General features: G+C 32.1%; 1 protein-coding gene across 1 annotated transcript; it reads left to right on the plus strand.

The window, feature by feature from the left end:
* The first annotated feature begins 1,000 nt into the window (after positions 1-1,000).
* On the plus strand, positions 1,001-19,218 carry LOC111701216 (mucin-1). The gene is made up of 12 exons (XM_023472398.1): positions 1,001-1,070; positions 4,275-4,329; positions 5,417-5,489; positions 7,936-8,026; positions 10,482-10,738; positions 11,300-11,387; positions 11,601-11,633; positions 12,128-12,169; positions 12,806-12,863; positions 13,797-13,848; positions 18,682-18,763; positions 19,068-19,218. The coding sequence occupies exons 2-12, from the start codon at positions 4,276-4,278 to the stop codon at positions 19,201-19,203; spliced, it is 966 nt and encodes a 321-aa protein (XP_023328166.1). The 5' UTR covers positions 1,001-1,070; position 4,275; the 3' UTR covers positions 19,204-19,218.
* The last annotated feature ends 179 nt before the right edge of the window (positions 19,219-19,397 follow it).

Here is a 19,397-nt window from a genome sequence, read left to right on the forward strand (position 1 = left end):
TGTAACCAACACTGGATTTGATTTTGGTTTGAATTTATATCTTCCTGTTTATACAACTCAGAGAATATGATATTCAAAGAACTCCATCACTTCTGTTGGATCAGGGGTTTATGGCAATTGCACATTTAATTTTGTTTATAACAAAGAAATTTATTAATCCCCACAAACTTTAATTTTTAGAATTCGATATCTTCGCAATCTAATGGTGTATAAAGAGCTTTGACATTTCAATCTACGAATCTATGTGAGATCAAAAAGATTGAAAAATGAAAACTTCACACAGGTTGCATAGAACAGGGATTGGAAATTAGAGTTTGTGGCGGCCATTTTCTTAAATATTTGACGGTACAAGGTAAAAAACATCGAAAACAAAAAATCGAAATCAAGTCCGAAACAAAGCTTTTTTGAAACACAAACTATCCAAACTTTAAAATAGGATACTAAAACCCGTCTTAAACATTTTGATTTGATTGTAACAATTTTTATGAAAAATAATTTATTAATTTAATCATTTTCACATATTTGTCAAATGACAGAGAGTCCTTGCATTCTGGCATCTGTCAGATATATTTGTGTTTAATCAACCAAAATCTAAATTTTAATAAATATCTTAAATTTGGTTTGGCATAATGTTTCCTACTTCTTCAAAAATACGGGAAGCCAATGTTATTTGTAAAATCAAAATACCGAAAACATTCCGAAATTGCGAAAATGTTGATTGAAATTTTGAACTGAATGCTAGCACCATAAACTCCGGTTATGAAATATCTTTAAACATTTTTAATCCCAATCATTCTGTTTAAAATATCAATCAAAATGTTGGGAATATCTGAAAAATATTTTAATCTCAATCATTGTGTTCAAAATATCTATCAAAATGTTCTCAAAGTTCGGGTTAGTTTGATAGAAATAACAAATGTTTGGATTTTTTCTTACATCGTTGATGCAAAAATCGTTTTTGCAAAAAGATTCAAAATAGAAAATTTAATAGTTTTTTTTCAGATGAATATTTGTGGTCAGACAAATTAAAAGTAGAGTTCGTTTCCCTCTCATTATTCAATAAATACAGGGTAAGTAAACATATTTGTTGTTCTTGCAGTTTTTAAGATTTAAATTCTTTGTTATTGATAACTTAGCGTAGCTTTCTGAGTTTTTTTAAGATCCACAGTCAGGAGACATCTATGAAATCCAACCTCCTATTAAATCCAGCCTCCTATGAAATCCAGCCTCCTATTAAATCCAGCCTCATATGAAATCCAGCCTTCTATGAAATCCAACCTCCTATTAAATCCAGCCTCCAATGAAATCCAACCTACTATTAAATCCAGCCTCCTATGAAATCAAACCTACTATTAAATCCAGCCTCCTATGAAATCCAGCCGGCCTCCTATGAAATCCAGCCATTTTTTTCGAATTTTACCGCGGCTATAAGGTGTTCCAAAGCCATGGCCTTTGATTTTATCTCTTTTAAACTCACTTCTGCCCTAGACATTTTAGAACTTTTAAGCATCTATTTTTAACTTAAGTAGTTTTCAAGAATTAATTGGTAAACTCCTCAATAGTCAATCCTCATCTGTTTTTGTGGAAGAAGAAAGTGTAAAAAGGAAAAGGAAGCAAATATTGAATTTTTGAAATCCTGAATCCAGCATTTTTAACGGTTCACCCTGTATTAGTCGACTACCCTAGCAGCTAGATGGTTTTCAAGATTGCAATGTTAGATTATTCAAAATGAGCATATTACGAGCACAAGGGTTTCGTGGACTGTAAATGTTAGCAAAAAAAGAATTGTAGATCTAGTATTTCCAACTTTTTACCTTCCTTCCAGATAAAATTTAAATGAACCAAGAATAATTGCCTCGAACTCTGTTCGTAAATACAAACCTCAAACTACTGAAATATCACATATTAAGACTGCTCAGAAACAGGGTTATCTAGATCTTCTATATATATTATATATAATATGTAGAAATGTCTGTTTTTGTGTGTGTCTGTATGTCCGATCATAACAATTTGACCGATATGCTTTAAAGGGACATAGCCGGTCTGTCCCTTAACGTTTTGATAAGTGCACTCTGTTTAAACATCTGAAATTTTCTAGATTTGAACATTTTAAATAGAGCTGCTGGTCAACTTGTATAGGGAAAACTTAGATTCCAGGCAAAACTGGGTTTCAAAGATAGTGTGGGTATAAAATGGTTGGGTTTCTTTAGTTAATTTGTTTGATTGGCCGTTTCTTTAGATTGGGTAGCTTTTTAGAACCACGGGAATAGTCTTAGCTAGATATCCAAGCAAAGCTGGGTTTCAAAACTAGATATAAATTTGTACGCAACTCTTATCTTCCTCCTTAGTTCTACACACATTGGAATAATTCATCCTTTTGTTTCTGCGGTTACTCTGAGAACCACTTATTTCTTCAGCCACCTTGCCATGCTGTGTTAAAGTCTCTTTAGATTATCTGCACTGCATTAATTAGATCCGCACTCCTCTCCTCTTAAAGGGACTGTTAAGCTTTCATATTTTCAGACTTTCCCATTTTTTTATTAATGCCAAGAGTTGAGACATGCTTCTGAAAATAATTGATAATTTCAAGATATTTTCACATATTCCATTTTAAAACAGTCCCTTTAACATTTGCTACGCACTCTTCTCCTTAATGTGAACATGTGCAGCATAGATTTTTATATCGAGTAAACCTGATCTACAGGGAGCTTAAAATGCACACATTCTCTATACATTATACATATATGTGTATATGTATACCCCGCTCCTAGAATCTAAATATTAATATATTCAAATTATGTAAATAGTTCAACTACTGACACAGACTAACCGGACCACCTAAACTTTGCAATTCCTGTGCTGCGTATAGCTATATTGCGTGTTCAAAATATGCAAACTCCCCCCTCCCCCCTCCCTCCCGACACTATCCTTATTCATTTTCAACCCAGACAGATATACAATAAAACAATGAATACCGAAGTGCATCTGAACCTTTGGCAGCGCTTTATTTGTTCCGGTTAATGCAGATAAAGGATTGAACATATAACGAAGTGTGTATATATATAAAGAATTGAACAAATCATGGTGTGTGTATATGTATAAATAATTGAACATAAAACGAAGTGTATATGCATTTAAAGGATTGAACATATAACAAAGTGTATGTGTATAAAGAATTGAACATATAACGAAGTGTATATGCATTTAAAGGATTGAACATATTACAAAGTGTATATGTATAAAGAATTGAACATATAACGAAGTGTATAAACATGTATATTAAGGATTGAACATATACCGAAGTGTTTATATACTAGATATATAAAGGATCACATATAACGAAGTGTATATGCATACGAAGGATTGAACATATTACGGGATTATATGTTGGTAAATGTTGGTTGATATTTGTGAAAGATGTTTACACCTAAATATATTTCTGAGAGTTTCCTTATATGGTTAGTCTGGGTCTCTGGGTCGAGATTAAACTAGGGGTGAATATATTCTGTAGATCAAGGGGATATTCTATTAATTGAGGCTTAAAAATGTATATACCTTGGAAAACATAGTTTTTTCCCGAATATATAGAAAATGTAATCGAATTAAAAATTGATTAAATTGCGATCAATTAGATGAGCATTTATAACACTTTAATACTTCCTAAGTTAGTGTACTTTTCGAAGTATCTGAAGACTCGCCTCAAACTCTATAAATCCCTATATCTATATAATTAGCCTATCAGAATGCAAAGATCAGAAAACTAAAGTTTGTGGGGAGTATTCAGGTTATTTTTTTAATGTTCCTGCACCATAACAGTCTTGAACTACCAACCCATATAAATAATTCGTTTTGATCAAACCTTTAATCAGTTATGAAAAGTTTATGAAGAGGCCCGGCTAATACTAAACACGTCTCAACACATATTGTACACGTTTAAAAAGTGTAAAATTATATCAGATCACCTTGAACATGCAATTTAAAAAACAGGGAACAAAAAATATACTTCTTTCAAATTTTTCTTCCAATTTACCAAAACATTTTTTTTGGAAAAATTAGATTTAAAAATCTTGTGTGATGTTGAGATATCCCTGAATTATCCACCCCTGAATTATCCACCGACAAATACTAGATTTGCTCACTTCCATGCTTCAGTTCCTTGTTTGATAAAATAAAGAAAGGGGGCGGGGCGCTAAAAAAGGGGTGGGACGGGATCAAATATTATTTCATATTTTGTTTAATAATGATTTAAAATTTCAAACATTTTTTTTTTTTAGAATGTCGTCTTCACGTGGCACAAGTTCAGGAGTTGGTACAACTCAAAGTTTTAGGGTAGGATCTTATTTATTTCTTCATGTATTTTTTATTTAGATTCAAGTGTTTATTATTGTTTTAGTTTTAAGGCATTTATTTTTGCTCTCCAATGTTCATTTTTTCTCTGTTTCTCTAGGAATCCAATATTTTCCCAGTTAATTAGTTAAATAGTTTATCAATCTAGGTGTGCAGTTTTTGCTGCCATTTTTTTCGACAATAGATTCTTTTCCCACGCAGGCCATACATTTTATGGAACATAAAAACTTTTAAGTTTTTCAATTTTGCCACACCTATTTTTACACCCCACTCGGTTGTGAACAAATTTCTTCTTTCAACCCGTTAAATAAGTTCTGATTGATTAATTGATTGAAGTATAATGCAAAGTTTTGATTGATTGATTGATTGAAGTATTAAGCAAAGTTCTGATTGATTGATTGATTGAAGTATACAGCAAAGTTTTGATTGATTGATTGAAGTATTATGCAAAATTCTGATTGATTGATTGATTGAAGTATTAAGCAATGTTCTGATTGATTGATTGATTGATTGAAGTATTATGCAAAGTCTGGTTGATTGATTGATTGATTAAAGTATTAAGCAAAGTTCTGAGTGATTGATTGATTGAAGTATACAGCAAAGTTTTGATTGATTGATTGAAGTATTATGCAAAGTTCTGATTGATTGATTGATTGATTGAAGTATTAAGCAAAGTTCTGATTGATTGATTGAACTATACAGCAAAGTTCTGAGTGATTGATTGATTGAAGTATCCAGCAAAATTCTTATTTATCGATTGAAGTATTAAGAAAAGTTCTGATTGGTTGATTGATTGAAGTATCAAGCAAAGTGCTGATTGGTCAATTGATTGATCCAGTACATTCAAGTTAAGTTCTTATTGAATAATTAATTGATCCCGAAAATATTTAATTGATTTATCTAGTAATGTTATAATGTGTTGATTAATTGATTAATCAGGTGAAAATATATAATTAATTGATTAATTGATTAATCCGGTAAATATATAATTAATTAATTATTTCAGAAAAGTTCTGATTAATTGATTAATCCAGTTAAGTAAGTTCTGATTGATTGATTGAATATGTAGGAGGATAAGGATCTGGGTGAGCTAGCGAACAGAATGCGAAGGATTCATACAAATGGAAACAAACATAGACGAGGTAATTATCAAAATATTATTAAAATCATAAAATTTTATGATGTTTTTAAAGAAAATGTTTTAATTTAACAAACTCTAATTTCATCATCCCCATATCTTTGCAACCTAATGATTAAACTTTAATCAATTGATTAAGCAGAACTCTTAGTTTTACGCCCAGCACGGTTGCACAAATACAAGTATACAGCGCTGGACAGCCTTGTTTTGGATTACCTTAATCCCGTTCGCTTTGTTTTGATATCCACTGTGGACACTTTTAATTTTCTTCTTTTGGAAATCTCCGCTATAGGTTCCGGTCAGGGAGAGTCTCTCATTGATTGATTCTGTCCCGGCTTCTGATTGGCTGTTCGGTTTCTGCAAGGGGCAATCTAGTTAGTTGAATTTCAGACACTTTCCTGGATAACAAATAAAGATTAATTAATTAATTAATTTGCAGATTAACAAAAAAGAGCATTGATCTCGATATCCATAATGCAAGACTTTCTAAGTTCTTTGAAACATCTTTATGGCTTCAAAATTTAATTAAAATGTTATTAAACTGTTTCAATTAGGTATTGTTTTACTTTAAGTCTTGAGCACGTTCAGAAGTGTTCTTTATATTCCCACTAGATGTCTCTGCAGGTTTCCTGGTTCATGAATGCCTAAAGTTTGAATGGTTGATGTATCGAAGGATGAAGAATATGGTCTGATGAACTAATGTGGTTGGTTTTATAATCAAGGAAAACCATGGTTTGATCCCAACAAGATTTACAATGTCAAATGAAATTATACAAAACTGGTATTTTCGGTTTTGTGTGTCGTGCAACATTCAATATTTTAACCGCACACACAAACCTTGTGTTGTACGTTACAAATTAAAATTAGAAAAATGGTTGCTGAAAATCAATTATATGGTCTCCCTGATAATTCTGGTTTTATAATCTTTTTTACTGTTTTGAACGATTTACAAGGAATCAAGGAACTTTGGAATTAAGTGACAACTCTTAATCTTAAAAATACTGTACATCATTGCTCGTAAATCTTTTCACTGCATTTCTGCAACAATGAAAATCAAGATTCCGTAAATTCTGACAGATTTTAAATTAGATAAAACAAAATGGACTAAATATATCTTCGTCATTACTTTAAATCAAGATCAAGTCTAAAAGGAAAATTATTTGATTTTGTTCTAAAATCATACAATCAATTTTGCTCCCAGTAAAGTAAAAGATGAATGGTTAGATTAGAGTGCTAACTAAATTTCCATGTTTTTAAGACTTTTTGTGTAGATAAACTAACTCTAATTCTTGAACTACACAGGGTGATTTTTAAAAGTCGAATGAACTGAATTCTATTGAGGGAACCAATGAGTGCCCTGGGGGTCACATATATGGTTTAAACAAATGTTTATAAAAAATTGAATTTTTTTTAATCGAAATTTTTTTTTCTAAATCGATATTTTTTCAAAATTCAATTTTGAAAATTTCCACCAGCAATTACGGGCCCTTCAGCTAGTATTGAATAAGAAAGTATCCTAATTTCTTAATTACCGGCTTAAAAGAATTGACTCTGATTTTCTTATCCCTATATCTTTGGATCCCAACGTCGTAAACCTTTGAAATTTCAAACTATGACTTTTGTTAGATCAAAAAATATAAGTTTGAAACATCAAAGGTTTACGACATTGGGTTCCAAAGATATTGGGATTAGAAAATTAGAGTTTGTGGCAAAGATTCAATTCCTTTGATATTTTTTTGAAGCAACAAAGATTACAAGTCTAGTTGCCTTATACCATTTTATGATAAATAGTTGATGAACCGTAAGATGAAGAATGATGAACTCTATGATGAAATCTATGATAGAAAATGATGAACTCTATGATAACTCTATGATAAAGAATGATGAACTCTATGATACATTTTATGATAAAGAATGATGAACTCTATGATAAAGAATGATAAGCTCTAAGGTAAAGATTGATGAACTCTATACTACACTCTATGATAAACTCTATGATAAAGAATGATGAACTTTATGACGAACTCTATGAAGAACTCTCTGAGGAACTCTATGATGAACTCTATGATGAACTCTATGATAAACTTTATGATAAAGAATGATGAACTATATTGAAGTTATGATGTTGCTCCCACCCACACACCTGGTTTTGTTCCCAAGACCTTGAAGGAAATGGAACGTGTCTGAATCAAGCCTAACAAAGATTATTAACGGTGTCAGCTTCAGTGTACAGAAAGAGTGGGCTGTACTTCTTCCTCTGACTTTACTTGAACAAGTGACTGTACTTATACATGTACAATAATACTTATACTTGCACTTTTGCATGTAGCTATTTCTACGCCTGTACCTCTTATTAGAGTTGTAGCAGTAGTAGTTTAACCCCCCTGTACCTGTACAAAGTACAATGTAAATCAAAGTTTATATTGTGGTCACTGTACTGTACACTCTAGACGAACGAGACTCTGATGAAGATGGTTGCTGTGGAGGATGTCCTAGTTCCCCTGCACAACCAAGAAGTCAGTCAACCTCAACTACATTGAGGTAAAGTTAGGGATCAGGGAGTAGCAGAGGGAGGATTATATAGGTTCGGGGTGTAGCAGAGGGAGGATTATATAGGTTCAGGGAGTTGCAGAGGGAGGATTATTTAGGGATCAGGGAGTAGCAGAGGGAGGATTATATAGGTTCTGGGAGTAGCAGAGGAGGGATTATATTGGTTCAGGGAGTAGCAAAGGGGGGATTTTACGATCAGAGGATCGAGGATTATAGGATCAGAGGATAGAGGATTATAGGATCGGAGGATCGAGGATGATAGGACCAGAGGATCGAGGATTGTTGGATCATAGGATAGAGGGTTATAGGATCAGAGGATAGCAGATTAAAGGACCAGAGGATAGCAGATTATAGGATCAGAGGATAGAGGATTAAAGGATCGATGATTATAGGATTAGAGGATCCACGATTATAGGATCAGAATATAGATGAGTATAGGATCAGAGGATAGAGAATTACAGGATCAGAGGATAGGTGATTACAGGATCAGAGGATAAATGATTATATCATCAGAGGAAAGAGGATTATAGGATCAGAGGATGGCGGATTACAGAATCAGAGGATCGAGGATTATATAATCAGAGGATAGAGGATTTTTGGATCAGAGGATAGAGGATTATAGGATCAGAGGATGGCGGATTACAGAATCAGAGGATCGAGGATTATATAATCAGAGGATAGAGGATTATAGGATCAGAGGATAGAGAATCACAGGATCAGAGTATAGAGGATTATATAGGACCAGAGGATAGAGTATTATAGGATCAGATTGTAAAGAATTATAGGATCAGAGGACCGAGGATTATAGGATCAGAGGACCGAGAATTATAGGATCAGAGGATAGAGGATTATATAGGACCAGAGGATAGAGGATTATATAGGACCAGAGGATAGAGGATTGTAGGATCAAAGGATCGAGGATTATAGGATCAGAGGACCGAGTATTATAGGATCAGAGGATAGAGGATTATATAGGACCAGAGGATAGAGGATTTTACGATCAAAGAATCGAGGATTATAGGATCAGAGCATCGAGAATTATTGGATCAGGCGGAAAATTTGAAAACGAAAGAGATTCAAGGTCTGAAGATGTAATAATAAGTTAGCATTAGACAGTGATAAAAAATGAATAGGATGTGTCCGCGGGGGGGGGGGGGGTTGAAGAGAGGGTGCCAGATGTGTTTTTTCTTTTCAGTATTTCGAACAAAAAATATTTGTCTGCTTTGTGACCTTTGATCTCTAGTTAGAGTTTACAAAGTTGAAAATCATCTTACCCTACCTTCATAAGATACATTCTTACGTACGACCATCACGTGATATACACATTCTAGGACTTAATTTTAGAATACAGTGGTCGTTAGAATATAGTGGAAAAGAAAGATATTTTTACTTCTTTTACAAAACATACATGACATATGAGTTATCAATATTTAGATGCGCCTGAGTGATGATAGAAAACACAAGTGTAAACAGATGTCATGAACCATGCTTTTTTATCTTAAAATCGGCGTTATGCCCCAGAAAAGACTATGAATGGCAGATCTTGGGTTGAAGGGTCGCAAAATGTTAATTATTATTTAAATGAAAAGTGGTATTATTAAAACACTTAATAAAATGATTAATATTACTTGGTTGCGAACTGGCGAAAAGCAACTTTAAATATTTAAACTGGATGTGTGTATTTATATCCTTTAATTAGAAATGTTTTTGACTTTGTTTTCACTTTTGATTAATAAAAGTTAGAAGAGGAAAAGGTTGTATGGAATTTTGATGTCGTGTGAAGCAGATATTACAGCAGTCATAAAAACCCTTATTTTGAACAATTCTGATAAAAGTTATTTTTGGCTCCTTTGCAGGGTTAGACTGATTACGATCCACGGCCATTTTGTCGGATTCTGAGAGGGAGAGGGGGGGGGGGGTTGCAAAAATTATCACCACTTAACTTTTTACGGATTTTACAGTTCTACGCGTCAAGGTTTCAAAAGATTTGTCAAATTTTATGTTTTTACAACAGTACTTGTAAACATAAAATAAACCTTTGGAATGTTTACGAATCTTTAAACTTACTACTTTAAGTATTTGAGCGCAAAAGGTGTTAAAAGAAGAAAATAATTGTTAACCCTATCCCGATGAGGCTATTTTTATCTAGTTTATGTAATTAAAGGGGGGTGGGGTAAAGTTATGGAGAAAAAACACAGGGTAGGGATCGTTGGAAAAGATGTTAGGTACTTTCCAAAAGGATTTTATTTCCCAAGCGACAACTTCCACAAGTGGCAACTTCCCACTGAGTAATTTCCCAAGTGTCAACTTCCCAAGTCCTGCAGCGCCTCAGAGGGGCTAACCTAACCTTTGGGAAGTTGTCGCTGGGAAAATTGCACATTTGGAAATTTACCCTCTCCCACATCGTGATTGAGTTTATAGTTTCTTTTTTATTCATTTTGTTTAGAGTTCCTACTGGTGTTAGAGATAGATCTAAATCTCCAGCTGTTCGCGGGAAAACACAAAACAACCGTGGATTATCTCCCAACGTGCGCGGTCTTTCGCCAAACGTACGCGGCAAATCCCCAAATGTACGTGCAGTATCGCCCAGTGTACGTGCAGTATCGCCCAGTGTACGCAGCGTGTCTCCCAATGTACGCGGGATGAGCCTAAATGTATCTGGAGTCCCCGCCAAGCGTCCAACTAAACTTCTATCTCCGACAGGTTCAAGATTTACTAAGATTTAAAGAGAATGTTCACGGTATGAAGATGTACACATGTAAACAGGGCAACCACAAATAATGATACTTTAATGACGACCTGAAACTCTGTAAGCTGACAGTTTGGAGGTTGAATTTGATCTTGAAGGTGTAATTTAAGATTTGGAAAAGAAAGCTCTGTACAAAACTGTAATTGTTAGAAGAACCACTTATATATACATTCTTTGAAGTCGTTTCTGAAGTCTCATCTTTTGTCGGATAACCTTGTTTTAGTATTTTACATTAAAACATGTTTTTATCTTTCATACTATTAGAAAATGTTCATTAAAGTTTTAAAACCTTTGGAGTTTGGGATTTCCAAGGTGTGGTCTAACTTCTGCGTAACTTAAAATTGAGTTATCTAAATAAACAGTTTCTTATTACATAAATTAGATAAAAAGGGGCCATTTTTATTATTTTTGAATTCATTTTTAACATCAATAATTTTATCCTTCAAGGTCCGTATAATCATTCTTTTCTGGATCTAGAATTGAAATTGGAAAAATAACAATATGATTCATAATAGGTTCAAGCCGGGCTTCATCACGACCATCTCCTCGTCCCTCCCCTCGACCTTCACCTCTGCCCTCTCCAAGGGCTTCTCCTTCCCCAAGGAATAGAAATTTGAAATTAGAAATAGCTTGGTAATAAATAACCAATGCCCTTTGTCATAAATCATTTTTAAATTTTGATATATCTGTCTGAATGTTTTTTTCGCATTTCACTTTACTTTTTTGGACCACTGCAGTTACTTAACGAAAAGTATACATTTTTCCTAAAATTATGGTATTTTTCTTTATTGATTTTCATTTTCTTTTGTGTTTTAGAGCTTCTCCTTCTCCCAGGGCTTCTCCAGGAAGGTGAGCTAAACCAAAATTTTTTTAAAATTCAAAAATTTTAATTTTCTGACAAAAAAAACCCCCATCCAATAACTTAAAGAGGAACAGGCATAAGCTAAACAGAGTGTCTTTTAGTTTTAAGTGACCCATCATTTATAGGGTTGAGTGTCCTATTCACAGCGGTACTCTCATTATCTCTGAATCTGAGTAAAAATAAGAGAGATTTGTATTTTTAGGTTAAATTACTTTCCTCTAATGTCTTTACTTTATAAATCCGCAAATCACTCCTACGATTAAATATCTTTTAACAAGAAGCACTAATTTTTGATCAAATAAAGGTTTAAAGGGTATGGTTGTGAATAGGGAATATACATTTGTTTAACTATGTCATCAGTCTCTTTATACTAGACTGCTGGTTACCAAACATTATATAAAGAAAGAAACACGGCTTTTTTGTCTTTTGACTGTTCTAGAAAATTCTATATATATATATATATGTATATGTATATATTTAGGCATGTAACTGGACGAGGAAACTCTCCAATCAAATCTTTAAGGTAAACCTATTGGGCACATTTTTGAAAAAAATGCTAAATTTCACCTTGCACCAGTTTAATTCTTTGATACATTTAAAAAAAAAAATTTGAGAATTTTTTTCTAATTTCAAACTTATTCAGAGTTTTGCTTTTTAGTGTAAAGTTTTAAAAGTACATAAAACGAAGAAATGGACATTTTTCAGCAGTTCAAGGCGCATATGTTGATACCGGTATATCAATGTGCTTTGAAAATATTGAAAAATCGACCTCCACTGATTTTTGATTTTTAAAGTTTTTTATTATAAATGTTGCTTATTGTTTTACTACTATACACATCTTTTGCTGCTGCAAACAGGGTTTGACATTTTCGAAAAAAGATATTTTCATTTCACTCACAATTCACAGATTATTAGATCTTACTAATCCCAATTCACAAATAATCAGATCTTATCAATCCCAATTCACAGATAATCAGATCTCACCAATACCCATTCACAGAGTAGCAGATCTCACGAATCACAATTCGGATCTAAACCATGATTGGCAAGGATCTCAAATTATAGCAAAACTTTAATTTCAAACTTTTAACTCCATTTTTTATTAAATATTAAAAATTAAATTTGTGCATAGTCCCTTTAAAGAATTTAAATTGTTCAGATCCCCAGCTTCTCCTACCAAGACACTTCCAGGAGAAATAGATCTGAATGATCCGGAGGTATCTTTTTATGAAACATTGCAAATTATCTTTTTATGAAACATTGCAAATTATCTTTTTATGAAACATTGCAAATTATCTTTTTCTGAAACATTGCAAATTATCTTTTTATGAAACATTGCAAATTATCTTTTTATGAAACAATGCAAATTATCTTTTTATAAAACATTGCAAATTATCTTTTTATGAAACATTGCGAATTATCTTTTTATGAAACATTGCAAATTATCTTTTTATTAAACATTGCAAATTATCTTTTTATGAAACATTGCAAATTTTCTTTTGTGGAACATTTTACAAATTATCTTTTTATGAAACACTACGCAATTTATATTTTTTATGGAACATTACGCAAATTATCTTTTTATAAAACATTGCAAATTATCTTTTTTTAAACATTACGCAAATTATCTTTTTTCTGGAACATTGCGCAAATTATCTTTTTACAGAGCAAATCTTTTTGTGAAAAGTTACGCAAATTATCTTTTTTATGAAACATTTCGTAAATTATCTTTTTATGTGACATTTCGCAAATTATATTTTTATAGAACATTACGCAAATTATCTTCTTATGGAACAATACACAAATAATTTTTTATGGAATTATACGTAAGTTATTTTTTTATGAATCAATAAGAAAAGTATCTTTTATGGAACATTACGCAAATTATCATTTTAGTGAATAATATGCAAATTATCTTTTCACGGAACAAACCTTAAAGTATCTTTTCATGGAAAACATTCCGTAGTTATCTTTTATAAACCATTAAAAAATATTTTTCCTATTTCATTCTTGCACACTTTCCAAACGAGTTTAATTCTATTTGATTTGATTTACTTCAATTTTAGTTGACGCATTGTCTCCTATCCTGTGTAATTACAGTAATTACAAAACTAGGGAACTTTCTCTTGATTTAACTCATTTTTCTTTAGATTCAAAACAAGATTGGAAACAGGGCAACAAAGACAGTAAACAAACCGACAAGTAAGATATATTTATTATCACGGGCAGCCGTAGTACATTTGAATGTCCGAGCCTGGTCAACCATTCCGGTCCCAGTTTTGTACTGTATCCCCCGGACATTGGTTAAATAAAGCAGGCCCTCAATAGGACTAGCCGTTGCAACAAGGTTGACGCGGTCAGACTTTAGGTTCAATTTACTTTTACTAAAGGGTCAGAGGTGCGTGTCATGTAATAATACTCATTGTATTAACAAATGAGTTTTGTGGTATATTACCACATAGATCCAGAAATTTGCATCTGCAATCAAAAATGTGTATACTTTAAGATGACGCATTGCATTTGGCCTTTAATTATACCTAACTAAACAGCTTATAGCCCAAGACATGTTAATTTTTGAACTATAATGCACTTGATTTTAGCTTTAGTATTAAACAATGTGTCGACTTTAAAGTGTCGCCATGCCTTTGGCTTTTGATTTTTCCAAACTGAACATCTTATAATTTTTTGAGTGAGAGCTTACATACAACCTTTGAATATCTGAATATCTGTGCAGTCTTTATACAGCTGATTGAATCAATTTTCTTCCTATATATTTTACATGTACAGAGAAATAAACCTTATATTTTACATGTACAGAGATATAAACCTTATATTTTACATGTACAGAGATATAAACCTTTTATTTTACATGTACAGAGATATAAACCTTATATTTTACATATTTTACATGTACAGAGATATAAACCTTATATTTTACATGTACAGAGATATAAACCTTTTATTTTGCATGTACAGAGATATAGACCTTATATTTTACATGAACAAAGATATAAACCATATATTTTACATGTACAGAGATATAAATCTTTTAGTTTACATGTACAGAGATATAAACCATAAACTGTAAAAAGTTGAACATTTGAATCAAAGTTTAAAAACCATTTTAAAGCAGATTTATGAATCATAAAAAACCAAGGCGACATTTTTAATATTTAGTTAAAAATCAGCTAAATAAAAGTAGAAATTGTGCAGAATTGAAAATGGTACATGGCTTTTCTATTTTAATATCATGTAGTGTTAGAACAAAAACCATGTACATAAACTTTACACTGAATCCTACGCATGTACATATAAGACCAAATGTTGAACAAGGAGCTAGCTTATAGACATTTGTTAAATGAAAACAATTATTGACTTGGCGTGTGCATATTCATGTAGGCGCTTAAACACATTCAACACAGAAGCTGTTCATAATAAAAAACTTAAATTTGAAAATAAGTTTGTAAAAAAACATTGATTGAACGCTAGACGTTTTTTAGTGAATATTTTGACGAAGTGTCGGTTTAACGAGAATAATGATTAGTTATTAAGAGTGTGTATAGTAGTTGTATGCATATCTCAGATCAAGGCAAGCAATCAACCCACGGGAAACATGTAGGAGTAAACAGTGAAATGATCAAACCATTTCTCAAACCATGATAAACATCAAACCCCCACTCTCCTCCTTGTTCTCCTAGTCCTTCAGTACACCCGGAGTAGGATTAGAAACCGTCCCGACCATCTAATTTATCAATGTCACTTTCGATTGTTTTACAATTTATTATTCAGGCGTTCTTTGACATTTCAAGAAATCTATATATAAAGGAATTGAGTCTTTGGAACAAAATCAAATATTTAAACCAAAATATCTTTAGAACTCGATGTTGTAAACCTTTGATATTTCAAACTCAGATTACTTGATGTAACAGAATTCAAAGTTTGAAATATTTAAGGTATGCAACATTTGGTTCCAAAGATATAGTGATTAGAAAATCAGAGTTTGTGGCAAAGACTCAATTCCTTTGGCTTGTCTGTCTGTTTGTTTGTATCCAATAAACGTCAAAACGGCTGAACCGATCGGGCCCAAATTTTTTGTGGGACATCACGTGACCACAGGGAAGGTTTATGAATGATCTAATTTTCAAATATTTGTCTCCATCAAAATTCGATCTTCATTAAATTTTTAAAAATTTTGAAAATCCACGAAATTTTTTGTGAAAATCCGCGAATTATTTTTGTTTTGTTTTACGATGTACACAAAGAGAACATGTTCACAATTAATTTAGAAAATGGGCGCGAAGCGCCCTCTAAGGCTAGTAAGATAAATACGTTTACACAGCAAACTAGAATCAAGAAGAAGGTCAAATTTATTCGATATTTCTGGTTCAACTTTGCGACTCTGTAGCCCCTACTGTACAGATTTCACCCACACGTACGAAATATGTTTGTTCTTCTCAAAAGCTCTTCAATAAGAGCCTTAGAGGAGTTATAATTGAAAACAGATATGATTTTTAATTGTAAATACAGTTTACTTTAGTTTATAACATGTTTATAACATACAGTTTACTTTAGTTTAACGTGTTTATAACATACAGTTTACTTTAGTTTAACGTGTTTATAACATACAGTTTACTTTAGTTTAACGTGTTTATATACATGATAAATATGTTAAGTCAAGTTTTAAAGGGACTATAATTACCCGCTATACGCGTTACTCTTGCAACCTTTGACTAATAAATAATGAAGAAAATATTGTCGTTTTTCTAGGGTTAAAAGTGTTTAATTTTGATCATTCCTTTATGTTTTCTTGCAGTACAGATGCGCAAAACACTTTTATAGAGAAACCACAACTGAAAATAACCATTTTTCAAAATGGTAAACATTGATATCTGATTCAAACTTTTAAGGGGCATTGCTATCATTGTACGGAGGTTTGCCTAAAATGACGGGTGTAGTTCATGTAAGATTAATTTTACATTGTTAACCCTAAACATGCCGGGGGGGGGGGCGTTTGACGTCCCCCCCTGTTTGTCCTAGCACTCTCATTTACATTTTTAAAAATTTATATAGTAGGGTTCAGGGCGGAAAAAAGTCCTGTCTGTGAAAAAAATCTGAAATAGTCCATAACTTTTTTGTGACTAAAGCTACAGATCTAAAAACTATATTTTTAAATAGCCCTTGAAAAATTCATGTAGAAACATGTGTCACACTTTGAGATTTGTTAGAAACAAATTTTTTAAATTTTTTTAACCCTTTTTTAGGCATTTTTTTCAACCCTCCCTAGCGCCCAAACCATTAAAGTTATTTTTACAATTTTTTTCAATGAGCTGGCCTTGAAAAATTGGGCTATGAACATGCATTTCAACCTTATACATATTCTCTAAGGCTTTTTTCTAGGCTATACATAGATTCAGACCCCCCAGCCTTCATAGGGTTAACGATTATTTTGCGTAAATTCGTGCTCAACTATCGAAGAAAATCTTTTAAAAAAACAATTGTTAATTTTTCCTTCTTTCAAATTTGCACAATATCTATTTTCACGATGATAGTTATGTTTATTTTGCAAATTTCTCATTGTATCTGTAAACAACAAAGATGCAAAATTTCATATTTGCATCCTTAACTTCACTTTAACAACCAAGCGAGGTATGGATTTTAGTAAAAATATATTCTATATTATTAAACTTGAAATATTCCCGTCCTAAGATTCTCCGAATTATTAAAAATGTTATTTTCACTGCTTCACCAACTCACTTTAACTTTTTTTGTAGTTTTATACATTTATATTTTTAAATGGGAAAGTTCTTGTTTTTGGCTTAAGTTCAAGAGAAGTAGTTGGCAAAATACTGCTCTATTTTTGCGTGAAAAAGCGTGACTATCTTAGTTTGCGGTGACCTAAATTGTTGGCAATTTCTCCTTTCAAACTTGAGGTAGAAACGAGCTCGTTGAATCTTTTAAAATCTACAATTTCAACATAACTAGGTCTACAAAAAAGTTTAAATGAATTAGCAAAGTAAAAAAATGTCCAGGCGTTGCGACACTTTCAAGTTGATCCGGTCTTGGTAGTTGATGCACATTTTTCATTGCTGCCTGAATCTCAGTGTGTCTAAGACGAAGAAGAAAAGCAATTTACTTTTATAGGGATAATTATATAAAACAAAAACAATACCCATTTCAAACTTATATTTTTGTATAAGATTGTAAAGTTAATGAGTATTTACTTACCACAACATCTGATATTCTAATAATTATGTCTTTGCCACCCAATGACCTGAAATATATCAAACTATGAATTCCTGAGAGCTCAAATTATCAAAGTTTGAAATATCAAAGGCTGACACCATCAGGTTGCAAAAATATAAGTATTACAAATCTGAGTTTGTGGCAGAAACTCAATTCCTTTGCTTCTTCTAAATAGAATACAAAAATGTTATGTTAGTTTTAGTGCACAAGGATGAAATCTATTTTCATTTGAATTTAAATAAATTTAAATTCAAACCCGCTAGCCATCCATTGATGGACACTAAGATTACCCTAGGGGGTAATCAATAATAAAATTAAATAATTTGAAAATTCTATTACATGGCAATCATTCAGGAGTACAAATGCAAGAACATGGAATATCTTATTACATAATGAATTAAAGATATCATGTGAAATAGAGATATTATACATTGACCCTGTGGATAAGTTGCAAAATTGTTTGAATTAATTGAATTGATAATTTTTAATTATAATCAAATCCTGCATACAATTTTCTAATCCCTCTGTCTTTGAAACCCGATGTAGTAAACCTTACAAATTTCAAACTATGAATTCTTAGCTTGAAATCTCAAAGGTTTACACCATTAGGTTTCAAAGATATAGGGATTAGAAGATCTGCACTTATGGCTCAATCCTTTCTGGTAAAATGGCAAAATCTTTTCTTAAATCGTTGATTAAAAAAGGTTCAGGTCATCATCAACCTCTCAACCTTTAAACATAGGTAGGTATCCTTATTTACCCTCATAAATATCAAAATAACCGAATGTACAGGAAACTGTGATAGCTGTTTGAAACCTCTAACAGAAGATGGTTGCACTGCTTTTGGAAAAGTTTATCACAAGGATTGCTTTAGGTAAATATTATAAAATTTCTGCAAGTTAAAAATAAAATTTGTTGATAAATTGTAAAATATTCTTCAAATTTAAACCTTTTTTATTCTTTATTTATTTCCTATATGGCTTACGCAGTTTAGAATTGATCTTTTAAACAACTTTTCATTTCTTTTTTTCGTTTTTTTATCGTTCACTGTTATCTGAATCTGAATAATCTGAATATTAAATTCATCTCTTATACTTTTTCAGCGAGCTAAATGACAGATATTTTAAGTAAAAAATAGCTGATGATGAGAAGTTTGTGTTTTATATTTTCTAATCCAGGTGTAAAAGCTGTTCCAAGAGACTTGAAGGGAAATTTTTCACTAAAGATGACGATCCTTACTGTCAGAAGTGCTACAAGGTTTGTTTTATGTATTCACACATAAATGTATACTTTTATGTAGTATGCGTAATCTAGAAATAATGCTCTTTGCTCATACATATATATAAATTTGTTAGCTATAGCTGGCCGAACGGCTAGGCAAAACTGTTTTTGAAATTCCACAGGCAACGTCGGGCACTTCAGCTAATACGTATATGTATATGTAATTCGCTTGTTCGTTTTCGGTGCTGAACGTCACTTCGAAGTATTCGTATTTTGAGTGACATAAT

This window comes from Eurytemora carolleeae, unplaced genomic scaffold, assembly GCF_000591075.1.
Source record: "Eurytemora carolleeae unplaced genomic scaffold, Eaff_2.0 scaffold175, whole genome shotgun sequence".
NCBI classification, from domain to species: Eukaryota; Metazoa; Arthropoda; class Copepoda; order Calanoida; family Temoridae; genus Eurytemora; species Eurytemora carolleeae.

Bases quoted from the DNA above. Each gene is read 5' to 3' on its own strand.
- LOC111701216 (XM_023472398.1), top strand. From the start codon at position 4,276: ATGTCGTCTTCACGTGGCACAAGTTCAGGAGTTGGTACAACTCAAAGT. The intron at 8,027-10,481 runs GTAAAGTTAGGG...CATTTTGTTTAG, and splicing joins TCAACCTCAACTACATTGAG to AGTTCCTACTGGTGTTAGAG. The intron at 11,388-11,600 runs GAATAGAAATTT...TTTGTGTTTTAG, and splicing joins AGGGCTTCTCCTTCCCCAAG to AGCTTCTCCTTCTCCCAGGG.